At 31.5% G+C, this 14,000-nt stretch overlaps 1 protein-coding gene across 2 annotated transcripts; it reads right to left on the reverse strand.

Moving 5' to 3' along the window:
- Positions 1-5,374: 5,374 nt before the first annotated feature.
- On the reverse strand, positions 5,375-7,273 carry LOC109188471 (two-pore potassium channel 1). Of its 2 annotated transcripts, none has more exons than XM_019339171.1 (3): positions 7,093-7,273; positions 5,796-6,703; positions 5,375-5,707 (listed from the first exon to the last, which is right to left on the reverse strand). In XM_019339171.1, the coding sequence occupies exons 2-3, from the start codon at positions 6,689-6,691 to the stop codon at positions 5,560-5,562; spliced, it is 1,044 nt and encodes a 347-aa protein (XP_019194716.1). In that variant the 5' UTR covers positions 6,692-6,703; positions 7,093-7,273; the 3' UTR covers positions 5,375-5,559. The 2 variants fall into 2 exon arrangements, with proteins under 2 accessions (XP_019194716.1, XP_019194715.1); XM_019339170.1 differs by having other exon boundaries at positions 5,796-6,702; positions 7,088-7,272.
- Positions 7,274-14,000: the final 6,727 nt, after the last annotated feature.

Below are 14,000 nucleotides of genomic sequence, written 5' to 3' on the forward strand. Positions count from 1 at the left end.
TTTCTCGTGCATGCATTGCCCTTCTAGTGTGAACATATTGGGAATTTGAGACTTAAAGGATTCACTTGGCACACACAAGGCTTCTTGTGAAAACCCACCCTTGGTGCCGTGTTAAAAGGGAGACTTCAAGCTTATTTATGCCCGAGGCCATCCCAATAGAAGTTTTTGGTGTGGTTTTTGAGAAAGCAAGGCTTTTGTGGAGGAGAGAGGGTGAGATGTGTGGGACCCAAAACAAGTTTTCGCCCCCATCTCAGGTGAAGCGCAACACAACGTCCCTTAATGATGCTTTTTTTTTTTCACCTTTGTTTTGCTTTTTTTTTCCCCCTCTTTTTTCTCTTTCTTCCCATTCTCTTTCTTAGTCACACCTACAAAAATTTCTTAAAAACTATTAATATTGAGGATGCACTGAAAGGGAAAATGGTAGTTTTAGTGATTTAGTACTTAAAAAAAAAGTGATTAAATATTTAAGTCATAAGGAAATAGGTGGCTCAATCCTAAGTTATTGATGTTGTTATATTTTTTTCAAAGTGGCATTTTGGTCCTTGAGTTGGGATCATGTTTCTCTATTAAAGTAGGCAATGATAGGAAAGTAGGCCTCATTTTAGGGTGGTTAAAATATGATCGTTGTACAATCTTTGCTTGATGATTGAGATAAAAGAAAAACTCAATGATTAAGAGTGATTACGGCAATAATTTAAGAACAGAGTCTATTATTTCCTTACCACTCAAGGACTCAAACTAACGTATTGAATACTATTTTGAGGACTAATTGCAAAGGGAATGGCTAATTTTTGTAAATACTATTTGAGAAACATTGAAATAAACGTATTGTATTGATGAATGGGCAAAGCGGAATGTTTGTTGTTAGATGTGAAAGTCAACAGAGAACAGTGAATGTTGGGGTAATGGCTATAGCCATATGCCCTACCAGAATTCAAATTGAAAACCTTGCAATAAAAAAAATAAATAAAAATTAAACATTCATTTAATCATTAGAGTGTGACTAGCAACCTCAATAATGAAGTTTTGGTATGGTTTTTGAGGTGCCAATTAAGAGATAGGGGAGGAAAAGAAAAAAAAAAAGGTTGATGTTATTTTTATTTTTTTAAAAGGCAACGCTGTCAAGACGCGTTAGGCTGGGCGTTGTGTTGTGCGGCATGCGAGTATTGTTCGAAAAGCCTAAAATTTTGGTGGGTCCCATAATTTGATGAAGAACATCAATACTAGGCTGGGCGTTGTATTGTGCGGCATGCGAATATTGCTCGAAAGGCCTAAATTTTGGTAGGTCCCATAATCTGATATAAGAACATCTATAGTAGAGAAGAATATGGGGTTAATGTCAGATGAAATAACTTTGGTGGGGTTATTTATAGATGTGGGGTGAGGTTATTTCAATAATTATTTTTCCTGCAAGATACAAGATAATGTCAGATTTTTTTTTTTTTTAAAAAAAAAAAAAAGAAGAAACACTGTGCGCGTTTCGGGCCCGGTGGCGCGTCAGGCGCGCCTAACTTCACTGTTTACTTTTTTTTTTTTTTAATAAAAATAAAAATTCAGTTTTGTTTTTGTTTTTGTTTTCTCCCCTCCCACATTCTCTTTTCTAATCACTTTTACAACAATTCCATAATATCTCCAACTGATAATGATGCTCTAAACTAAAGTTCTTGCAAGGAGAGTTTTTTCTCCTCCACTTAAGTTTTCTTTTTCAAAAAACTAGTATTAGCAAGAATGCGGTGGAGTTAAGATGTAACGGACTGACCGACTGAGTGAGTGCAGAAAGAAACAAGATTGATAGGTGTAAAAACTAAAAAGTGGTACAAGACGTTAGTTTAAACGTAAAAAAGTAGCCGACAATTCTGTGATGCGATAAGAAGATAATGTGGTCATTATGCCGGGAATAAATTACACTTACATCAAATTACCCTTCTGCCCTTGCCTATCCTTTTTCGCTGCTGCATTACGCAAGGATTTTTGTCCTTCGTAGCAATGCATCAGAAACGAAACAAATTTGCAACTCTTTCCCTTTGATTAAGGATTGTTCTTTTCATGTTCACTACGGAGTATTATATTGTTGTCGATTCAGAAATTATATCGTGATAATGGAATTTTTGTATCTAATTTTCACTATCTTCAACATATATTTGTACCTTTTTTTTTCTTTTCAAATTTTAAGGTGTTTCTTGATATTATTTATTTATTTTAGCTAATAAGTTGGCTTTTGTTGTGGTTTAGTACAAGTTTTCATAATTTATTATTATTTATAAGATATTTTATTTTTATTTTTTCTAAGTAAGTTAATTGGAAATTGATCAACACACAATGCGTTGATCAATTTTAAATCTTTATTGGATTTGATGCGAGTAGTGGCCTCCATGTGAGAGCGACCCCTTTGTCGGTTAGGATTATAATATGAACTTTACCTAAAGTACATCTTTGAATAATGATTGTAAATTTTTGTGTAAATTAAAAATTTTGATGCAAGTAGCATATATGATCTCGCATCCAAATTAAACCCATAACAAGTACAAGTTTAAATACTTCTCCTAATCCACCATCCTTTATCACACAAAATTCCCATATATATATGCCAGGCAAATTTGGGTAAATACCACAAGTTGAGTTATAATTCTCATTCATATGCTTCAACATTAATTCAATGCCTTGTAAACACTTCAAATCTTTAAAGCTTGGTAAGGATCTACAACTGCTAATATTGGACCCCAAGCAAAATATGCTGAATGGCCTCGTTTAAGTCAAGGTCCCATAGCAAAAACCTTCAAGGTCGAAGCGACTTTGAGCTTGTCTTATTTCAATCTCAATATCATAATAACTAATTCCGTTGTCACAATTTTTCTTACTCTAATCATACTAGCATTTTTTCAAAGGAGTCATAGAAAAATGAGTAATACTACGTGTACTTTAGATTTTATTTCATTTATATAATTTTATACTTATGTGACATGTTCATCCAAAAAGAAGAAAAGAATAGATCATAATTTTTATCCATCTATTTCCTTTATATCAATAACATTAAACATAGTGTGACTTTTAATTTTTGACACCATCAATATCTTAGTTTTTGATATACCAAGGTACGTGCATATATGCAACGATCAAGAAGGTTTAAGTGGATGAATTGAAAAATATATTTATCAATGATCATTTGTATTGCACTAAAATGTTTATTTTTTGATAGATGATAAAAAATGGTAATGTCATAATAATATTATGATCAAACATGAATATTAAAAAAAAAAAAAAAAAAAAAAAACTAAAAGTGAATTAACACCTTTAAATCACAATCATTATACCCTGCACGGTGCACCAGGACGCACATAGCACTGTGCGTGACGTCGTTTTGTTAAGTTGTTAAAAAAAAATTCTCTATTTCGAATGCACATAAACTCATAACAAAATACACATAATCTAACATAATACATAATACACATAAACTCTTAACATAATACACCATAAACTTTTAACTGAATACACATAATGAATTTTGTTAACATAATACACATAAATTTTTAACTGAATACACATAAAATTTTAATTGAATACACATAATGAGATTTGATTTGTTCGATTGCACGGAATGACGTCAGCACGAAACGTGCGCGTTTTGTGCCTGGGCGCACATGTGGTGCACGATATAAATTGTCACCAAAGATAAAATAAGGGTTAACTCTAATGGGGAGTAATTAATATGGAGAGGGCCCCGGGCCCGTTGTCTTGTCATGCTGGAAAAAAATGGTTTAAACGCACAATGATTGCGTTAATGTAATGCTGGAAAAATGGTTTAAACGCACGATGAATATGCGTTAATGCAAAATTTGCAAGGAATATGGGCAGTTGTGGAAATAAATTTGTTGTTACCGCCAGTAAAACGAGTTACGAAGTTGGATGCTAAACAGTTAAAAAAAAAAAAACTTTTCACCGCAGAGAATCTCTGCAAAAAGAGTCAGTACCCCTCCGCTCTCTCACTCTCTCTGTCTCTCTGTCTCTCACTTTAGGAAAAAAAGAAAAAGGCCGTATACAGCTCCCGTCCGCCATGGAAATCTCTGAAAAGATCGTCAAGTTCAAATTCCCCATCTTATTCGTAGCCGCCTTCTCTCTGATCATCTTCTCCGTCGTCTATGTCGCCCCCAAATTTCTCGACATCGTCAAGTACTTCTGGCCTCTTTTGCTCTCCACCGCTCTCTTCCTGGCCACCGTCGCCGCTTTCAGCCGGATTACCCCGCCCGTTCCCGAAGAATCCGGCGAAGGAATCCTGGATTACGTGGCTGGCCAGCACGAGCATGAACACCTGCTTCCCTCTCCATCGCTAGTCCCGGTCGAAGAAGAGGAAGAGGGAAGGAAGGAGTGATCTGTGTGTAATCTCTTTCTCTCCATAGCTACATTTGCAATTTCTCTCGTCTTTCGATTTCCAGTTTTGGATTCTAGTGCTGTTAGCTATGGACAGGTTTCAAGTTCTATAGACAGAATGATAATGATATATTGATGCTATATTTTGTCACTTTGGAGAGGTTTCTATCTGCAATTTTCCATAGCTACCAACCGAGATTACGACTGCGTTTCTAATCTCTTTTTTTTTAAAAAATGGTTCGATTGGAGCAAGTTGAGCGATAATTGCAATCGGATCCATTTTGAGCATCTGAAACTAATGCTATTTCTCAGTGGCTGGTTGCTTACTCAATTCATCGCCGGATGAAATTGAACAAACCCTTAATCGTTCAAAATTGGATTTTAATTTTGATTCTTATTTCATGTTTGAACCAAACGCCCCTTACTGTTCATCGTGTTCGTGTTTGTTTGCTTCCAACTCGTTTAATTTAAACGAATTTGTACAAAATCAGGGAGAACAGTCTAAGGTTCGAATCTCGACGACGACAGTGTGTGGATTATGTTCAAAGTGGACAGATCCCTTGTGTAAATCGATATTTGGCAGTGTATACTGAGTCATTGAATCACCGTAATTTACATCTTCCTAAATACTCTATCAAATTGGAGTGTGAGATCTTGGGTTGAAAATTTAACATTTTGCAAGAAGAATTTGAACAAAAATAATAAACAATTATATTTTTACGTTTTACCGGTCTTTGTCTCTATCTTTTATATTGAGAAAAACGAGATCAAGAATTAAAAAAAAAAAAAAAAAAAAAAAAGAAATTACGGTAATTTGACCAAAAGCCTACGTGATAAAACATCTAGAATTATTGGCACCTACAACTTTCACGTGAGCTGAATTTGAAATTTTATGGTTATTTTTGTAATCCAATTCTTAAACGGATGGATAGCGTTTGAAGCGTCATGTGGAGCCCATAGTACACTTTCGGCCAGTTGAATTGACGTTAAAACAACGGCAAAAGCAACAGGTAACAGATCAGATGTTAGTGTTCATCAGATTTCAGTACAATATACACAGCATAACACCAGAGATACAAAATCATGCAGTGAGGTTTATATAATAATTGAATATGAACAAAAATTTACCAAAGTGGAAGAGTGGGTTTGTATCACAAATTCAGCCAACCTTAGAATCACCAAATTAAGCAACAATCATGACTGGGCAAGCGTCAAGTCGGAGGATGTTAATGTTCCAGATTGATCAACGTCAAGAGTTTCGAACTCTTTCAGAACAAGTGAAATGTCCGCTTGGGTGATCTTCCCCATCTCCTTCAGTTTATATATCACAAATTCAGCCATCCTAGAATCACCAAATTAAGCAAGTTGGAAACTTTGTGTGAGTGTGTGTGTGTTTGTGGTAAGTTAAGAGACACAGAGATCGAACTCACCCAACAGAGCCATCATCGTCGAGATCAGCTTCCTCTAAATCCACATTGGTCATTCGTCGAGAAAGAACCCACTTCACCAACTCCTTCTGCCTGTTCTCAGTGTTATATTCAGCAATACAAAGGAAGAACTGAGCCACACAGATAGTACCAAGCAATATCCAGAATATAGCGAAAACGCGCCCTCCCTTGGTTGTGAAGCTCCGGTCTCCATACCCCAGGGTCGTGATCGTGGAGCAAACACAGTAAAACGCATCAACCATACCCAACTTCTCAACACGTGCTAGGAACACGGTTCCAACCACTACAAGCACCACGAGAAAGACAGTTGTGAGAATGCACTTGTATCTCACCCTGTTCGTCTCAAATTCATTCATAATCTCAGTTGCACCAACTCTCTGGCGCATATGCAATGCTCTGATCAATAGCGTCTCTTGCTTCTCCACCAAGTAGTCGGCCGCTTTGCTTAGAACCAGGCAACCCAGAGCCATCCCCGAGAACACAAAAACGCAAGCCAGAAGCTTAGCAGGAGTACTGTTGGGTACAAGGTCCCCATACCCAACCGTCGTCATGGTCACAACAACAAAGTAAACCGAGTCAAGAACTCCATCCGTTTTCACTCCCTTGATCTCGTCCTTGACTATGTAAAAACACAAAGTAGCTATACCCAAGTAGATAAGCAAGTAAAGCATTACACTCTTAAAACTGGGATGGAGTTTATCCAAAAACGAACCAGATCGTTGGATCAACTTCGGAGGTGTTATTTCATTCCTTTCTTCAAGAACTAATAATTCTTCCGGGGCACTTTTACACCGCCGGAATCTTTTTCTCCTGAGATCAACACCAGGGATACTTAGAGGTAGTGTATCTAACAAGGGCTCTACACTGCTGTCAGCCATCTGGCAATTTCCTAGACAAATAATAATGTACAACTATTAGATCCTTATTCAATGTGAATTAGATCACTCATCAATTGTTTTCCATAGCTGCTCATCATTAATTAAGCCAAAATAACAGATTTGATTTGAGTTTATAAACCTACCAGGGCTCAAGTACACCAAATCCATCAGTCTAAAGCGGTTTATAAAAAGTTTCTTAAAGCAGAACATTCATAAATGTGTTTTTTCTAGCAGTTAATGTCTTGCTCTCAGCATCAACCCTAACTATGCAGGCCGGTCAGATCAAAATTGGAATGATATTGAAGCTCATTAATTTCATAGAAGACTTGCGGCAAACTTTAAAGTAGAGAAAATTCAAGTCATAAATAAATCAGATCATGAATCTAAAAGAGATACCAGAGAGAGAATAGGAGCTGGTTTAGCTTAGTCCTGAGAGTTCAGTGCCTGAGAAAGTTGCAGAAGATGTCGATTGTTCTTTTCTGGAATGCTGTGGATACACATGATCAAATGACACAGCTATTTGTGCATCACACTCAAATCATTGACCCATTATGATGTTCAATTTTGCTGGGAATTTTTTTGGATTAAAGTAACAACCCTGCATAGATATTGTATTCAAATCCGCGTTGACGAATGAGGATGGGACGTGTTTCTCTCCATTTGGGTGATCCTGGATAGTGTGTACCAGGATAAAACACGCGTACTCCCATCACTTCTTTAAGAGTTAATACTTAGGTCATCTCACTATTGAGGGTTATATTTATTATTATTGTTATTGTTTGTTGAAAGATAGACATCATGTTACACGACAATGATAACAGATATTAGGAAGGGGCATAATAAAGTAAAGGTATAAGCCTACACTGCTCAAGATAGATATTTTCAACACTCTATCTCAAGTTAGAGCGTATAAATCAAAAGCTCCCAACTTGTTACATATATTTCAATCTTAGGTCCACGAAAAGATTTGGTGAGAATATGATCATTTGATCAAACAAATGTGGTAACAATGTCTTCGGATGTAACATTCTCTCTTATAAAGTGGCAATCAACCTCAATTGCATTTGGTCCTTTCATGATAGACATGATTATATGCAATATGTAGAGCTGTTTGATTATCACATACTAATTTCATAGGATCGAGCTTACAGAAATCGATTTAGTGAGCAGTTGCTTAACCCAAATTAGTTCACAAATTTCTAGTGCTATTGCTTGGTATTCTGCTTCTGCGCTTAATCTTGCAATCACATCTTGTTTATTGTTTTTCCAAGAAACTAGATTACCTTCAAATAGAACATAATATCCTGATGTTAATCTCTTATCCCAACGTTATCCCATCCCAATTTGCATCTATATAACCAACAATTTCAATATTCACATAATTTTTATAGAGTAATCATGTACCTGGAGATCCTATCACAAATTTTAAAATTATTATTGTTATTGTTGTACATGATTATAAAAATTATCACTATAGATATATGTGACAAAAATTTATGTGAAAATAACTCTTTTTTACAAAAAGTATGTCATATGAATCAACATTTTCATTTATAAACTTTGTCACTCGCTAGTTATATGATAAAATACAATGAAATTTCACCAAAATTTTCACTAAAAATGAAGAAGCTAAAAGTGAATTTAAAATCGTATATTAATAATGACAAATTTTATATATAGTTGTGCATGCCATGCATTTTGTGCTCAGATGGCATGTAGTAACCTCTCCTATGTGAGAGGTCATGAAATTGAGGCTAAATGGAGGCGCATTCAAAAAATATATAGTTGTGCATTAGTAGTGAAAATGCTACTAAATAATGCAAATGACAATAAACTTTTCTCTTTTAGAACTTGATTTAAGACTTTAATTATTGGGATCTTATTCAATCTAATCTTTCAATACCAATTTTTTTTTGGTCAATAATTAAATTAGGGTAAGTTATAATTTACATGTATTGACAAAATATTTATCAATTTGTCTAAAATAGTCACAATTTCTCAAGTCCGAATCAAATCCCCCCCTCACCCAATACATATATGTATGTATGTATGTCCCCCTTCTCATGAGAACAAGTTTTTAGGTGTCGTCGTGTGGTTTAATCCAGATCATTCAAATTTTTATTTTTATGGCGAAGATTTGTCTAGTTTAAAGGAGAGATTTCTGAGATTTGATTGATTTAAAACTGTCAACTACTTAAAAAATTGTCAAATTAAATATACACAAAATTAAATCATGACCATTAAATCTAATCAAATCAACAGTAAGGATTTGACCACTAGAATATTACTTCCCATATAAATATATATATATATATATATATATATATATATATATATATATATATATATATATACTAATAAGAGCCCAAGAGAGTTAGGCCTATAATGGGTAGAAAAAATGGCGGTCAAATTTTTTAATCAAATGAATGGCTCAGATTGATCAGATTTTAATTTTTCCTTGGGATTTACTAATTTATCCTTAATGAATATGATTATCCGTTAACTTTTCTGTTAAATATTATCTTTTCCGTTAATTTTTGTTAGTTCACGGTTAACTTACTCATTGATTTCAATAAGAAAGGTCTTAGGTTCGAACTCAATTCCAATCAAATTTAGCATAATTAGTACTCTATTTTACTCTTATTAAATTAAAATAATAATTTAGTAGCTACAACAAAAAATAATACATATGCATTTCTTTAATTTAGAATTATGTGTCTACAATGTCTTTATTCAAAAATCTACTATCTACTATATATATATATATATATATATATATATATATATATATATATATATATATATATATATATATATATATATATATATATATATATATATATATATATATATCTACTATACTAATAAGAGCCCAAGAGAGTTAGGCCTATAATGGGTAGAAAAAATGGCGGTCACAGATTTTAATCAAATGAATGGCTCAGATTGATTAAAAGATTGATCAGATTTAAATTTTACATTAAAATTTCCTAAAATACCCACACATCGTTACTAATTCCGTTAAAATTTTAAGAATTACCGTTAGTTCACCGTTAACTTACTCATTGATTTCAATATAAAAAAAAGGTCTTAGGTTCGATCCTCATCCCAATCAAAGTTGGCATAATTAGTACTCTATTTTACTCTTATTAAATTATATAAATAATAATTTAGTAGTTACAACGAAAAATAATACATATGCATTTCTTTAATTTAGAATTATGTGTTCACAATGTCTTTATTCAAAAAAAAACATTATTCATTATCAATAAATTAAATAAGATAAATAATTTTATTAGTTATATTGTCTTTATTTTTCTTCAATATAAAAATTCTTTATATTCAAATTTATTAATTGATTATATTCGCTACATTGTCCTTACAATGTATTTATTCAGTGAAAAACAAATTATTAATTATCAATAAATTAATTAAAAGAAATATTTTCATTAGTTATATTGTCTTTATTTTTTCTCAAATGTAAAAATTTTTACATTCAAATTCATCAATTGATTATATTCATTACATTATCTATTATCATTTTTGTGCACTATTTTTCTAATTAAATATCAAAGTTATAACATAAAATAATGCTATATATTTATTTACCAAGTATTTTATTAATACCATGAAAAAATTAAAAAAAAATATATAATTAATAAAGCCAACCATATTAACTACTTGAGAGATTTTGTGACAAAGAGAGTATTCAAATCACACAACAAATTGAAGTGAGAATTACCTCGCAATGTCCTTGTTTGACAATCAGCAGTTAGCGGATTATACAAGCGGATTTGACCAACGAATTTATTTAATTATTAACATTGGGTAGAAAAAATGACCGCCAAATTATTAAATCAAATGAATGGTTCATATTGTTCAGGTTTTAATTTTTTTCTTTTAAGATTTTCTAATTTATCCTTAATTATATGATTATCCATTTAACTTTTCCGTTAATTCACCATTAGTCTAATTCTAATATTAAAGTCTAATATAGAATTATAACTACACCATTAATCTAATTCTAATATTAAAGTCTTGAGTTAATACCCAAAATCGTCCTCGACTATAGTGGTTTTTCTCAATTTCGTCCTAAACGACTTTGGTGACCTAATATCGTCCCACACTTTTGTGTTTCGCTCAATTTAGTCCCAGACTTTTGTGTTTTTGCTTAATTTAGTCCCTCATTTGTTATTCTGTCCATTTGGTGTTAAATAAATAGACAATTCAGTAATTTTAATATTGGCATCTCTTTACTCATAGACATGTGAACTGCGAAATGCCTTTTTTTTTTTTTTTACGAATTACTCCCAGAATTACTCCTAAAACTGCGAATATAAAATTTGATTCGCAGGTCCGGGAGTAATTCTGGGTGTAATTCGTACAAGAAAGAGGAATTTTCCACTTTACAGGTTGAAAGTAAAGAGAGATCAATATTGACATTACTGAATTGTCCCTTTATTTAACACCAATTTGACGGAATAACAAATGGAGGACTAAATTAAGCAAAACACAAAAGTGTGGGACGATATTAGGTCACCAAAGTCGTTTAGGACGAAATTGAGAAAAACCACTATAGTCGAGGACGATTTTAGGTATTAACTCTTAAAGTCTTAATAAAACTTAACCAAAAATTCTAATGTCGGAATCTCCTCAAACAATATTAGTATATATTTCATATTTTATGCCCTAATTTTTATTTGTTCTCCCTTATGTCCCGTATTTGGTTTCAACCATACCTATACAATTATTTTATTGACAATTATAATCAATATTGACTATATTATCTTGCATTTGTAAACTTAGAATTACCTATTTAACCTCCACGGGCTTAGCTCAATGGTTTAGTGGGTAGTATTTGGGAGAAGAGACCAATGTTTGAACCTCGGCGGCGGCAATGCGTGAATTATGTCCAAAGTAGGCAAATTCCTTGTGCATACCAGCATTTGGCCCTATCTGCTGAAACATTGAGTCACCGTGATTTATAACTTCCCACAATGCTCTGTCGGGTCGGAGTGTGGGGGGCCCTTGGGGTTGGGGACTCAACCTTTGGGAGAAGAATTACCTATTTAAATATGCAAATTCAACCTTCAATTATCTATGCATGAACAATTTCAATATAATCTTGCCTTAATATACTTTAAAGTACTTATTTTAAAAAAAAAAGCATTGGGCATTATCTCAATCGCGCAATGCGCGTAAAAAACTAGTATATATATATATATATATATATATATATATATATATATATATATATATATATATATATATATATATATATATATATATATATATATATATATATATATATATATATATATATATATATATATAAAAGAGCCCAAGAGAGTTAGGCCTATAATGGGTAGAAAAAATGGCGGTCAAATTTTTTAATCAAATGAATGGCTCAGATTGATCAGATTTTAATTTTTTCTTGAGATTTACTAATTTATCCTTAATGAATATGATTATCCGTTAACTTTTCCGTTAAATATTATCTTTTCCTTTAATTTTTGTTAGTTCACCGTTAACTTACTCATTGATTTCAATAAGAAAGGTCTTAGGTTCGAACTCAATTCCAATCAAAGTTGGCATAATTAGTACTCTATTTTACTCTTATTAAATTAAAATAATAATTTAGTAGCTACAACAAAAAATAATACATATGCATTTCTTTAATTTAGAATTATGTGTCTACAATGTCTTTATTCAAAAAAATTATTCATTATCAATAAATTAAATAAGAGAAATAATTCCATTACTTATATTGTCTTTATTTTTCTCCAATATAAAAATTCTTTACATTAAAAATTCAAATTCATCAATTGATTATATTTGCTACATTGTCCCTACAATGTCTTTATTAAAAAAAAAAATTTATTCATTATCAATAAATTAATTAAAAGAAGTAATTTCATTAGTATATTGTCTTTATTTTTCTCCAATGTAAAAATTCTTTACATTCAAATTCATCAATTGATTATGTTAACTACATTGTCTAACATCTTTTTTTTTTTTGTGCACTATTTTTTAAATTAAATATCAAAGTTATAATACAAAATAATGCTATACATTTATTTACCAAGTATTTTATTAATACCATGAAAAAAATTAAAAAATTTAAATTAATAAAGCCAATCATATTAACTACTTGAGGGATTTGTTGACAAAGAGAGTATTCAAATCACACAACAAATTGAAGTGAGAAACTACCTCGCAATGTCCTTGTTTGACAATCAGCAGTTAGCGGATTTGACCAGCGAATTATATCAACGGTTGGTAAAAAGATATTTGAAAAAATTAGCTGTTTAAATTAACATTTAAAATGACCTAAGGGCATAATAATAATAATAATAATAATAATAATAATAATAATAATAATAATAATAATAATAATAATAATAATAATAATAATAATAATAATAATAATAATAATTGTATTAATAATAATTTTTAAAAAAATATAGATGTGTTTGGGGAAATTATTCTAAAAAACGCTAAGTGAAAATATTGTAAATTGTAATGTTTGTATTTTCAGTGGTCTGGAACAAATTATTGCTGGAAACTGTTGAATAATCAAAATACTTTCTTTAGTATTTTGATCTTTGAGTTACATCATATTTACTAATCGTCCAATATCTTTGGGTTATATTATAATAAAAATTTTTAAATTTTTACTACATCTAAATTCCTTAAATTAGGAACTTCTTTATCCATAATAATTTATTCAACAATAATGATTGAACTAAATGAACATTGACCAAAACACCTAAATGACTGGTACCATTGAGTCATTCATTGATCTTGTGTATATGCGCATTCATTAAATAGATTAAAACCCTTTGCAACAAAAATACTTGGTTACTATTTAAAAAATATTAGTAATAATTATAATGAATCTCCTATATTACATTCTATTCATATACTATGGATTACATATTTTTTTTTTTCTTTTTTTACAAAGGAAGGGGGACACCCACATATACTATCTACGCCTTCACCAAGGCTCGAACTTAAGACATCCCACATAAGGGGCCAATCGGATACCAGTGGACTACAAGCCACTTGGTTATGGATTACATATTTAAATAAACAAATGAGACATTAAATTACTTATGTTGAACTTCTCATATATAATCTTGCATTGATATATTTTCAAATATTTATTTAATTATAAACATTGTTTAGAAAAAATGACCATCAAATTATTAATTCAAATGAATAGTTCAGATTGTTCAGATTTTTATTTTTCAATTGAGATTTTCTAATTTATCCTTAATTATATGATTATTCGATCTGTTAACTTTTCCAT

The sequence above is a fragment of the Ipomoea nil genome, unplaced genomic scaffold (genome assembly GCF_001879475.1).
Source record: "Ipomoea nil cultivar Tokyo-kokei standard unplaced genomic scaffold, Asagao_1.1 scaffold1421, whole genome shotgun sequence".
NCBI lineage: Eukaryota > Viridiplantae > Streptophyta > Magnoliopsida > Solanales > Convolvulaceae > Ipomoea > Ipomoea nil.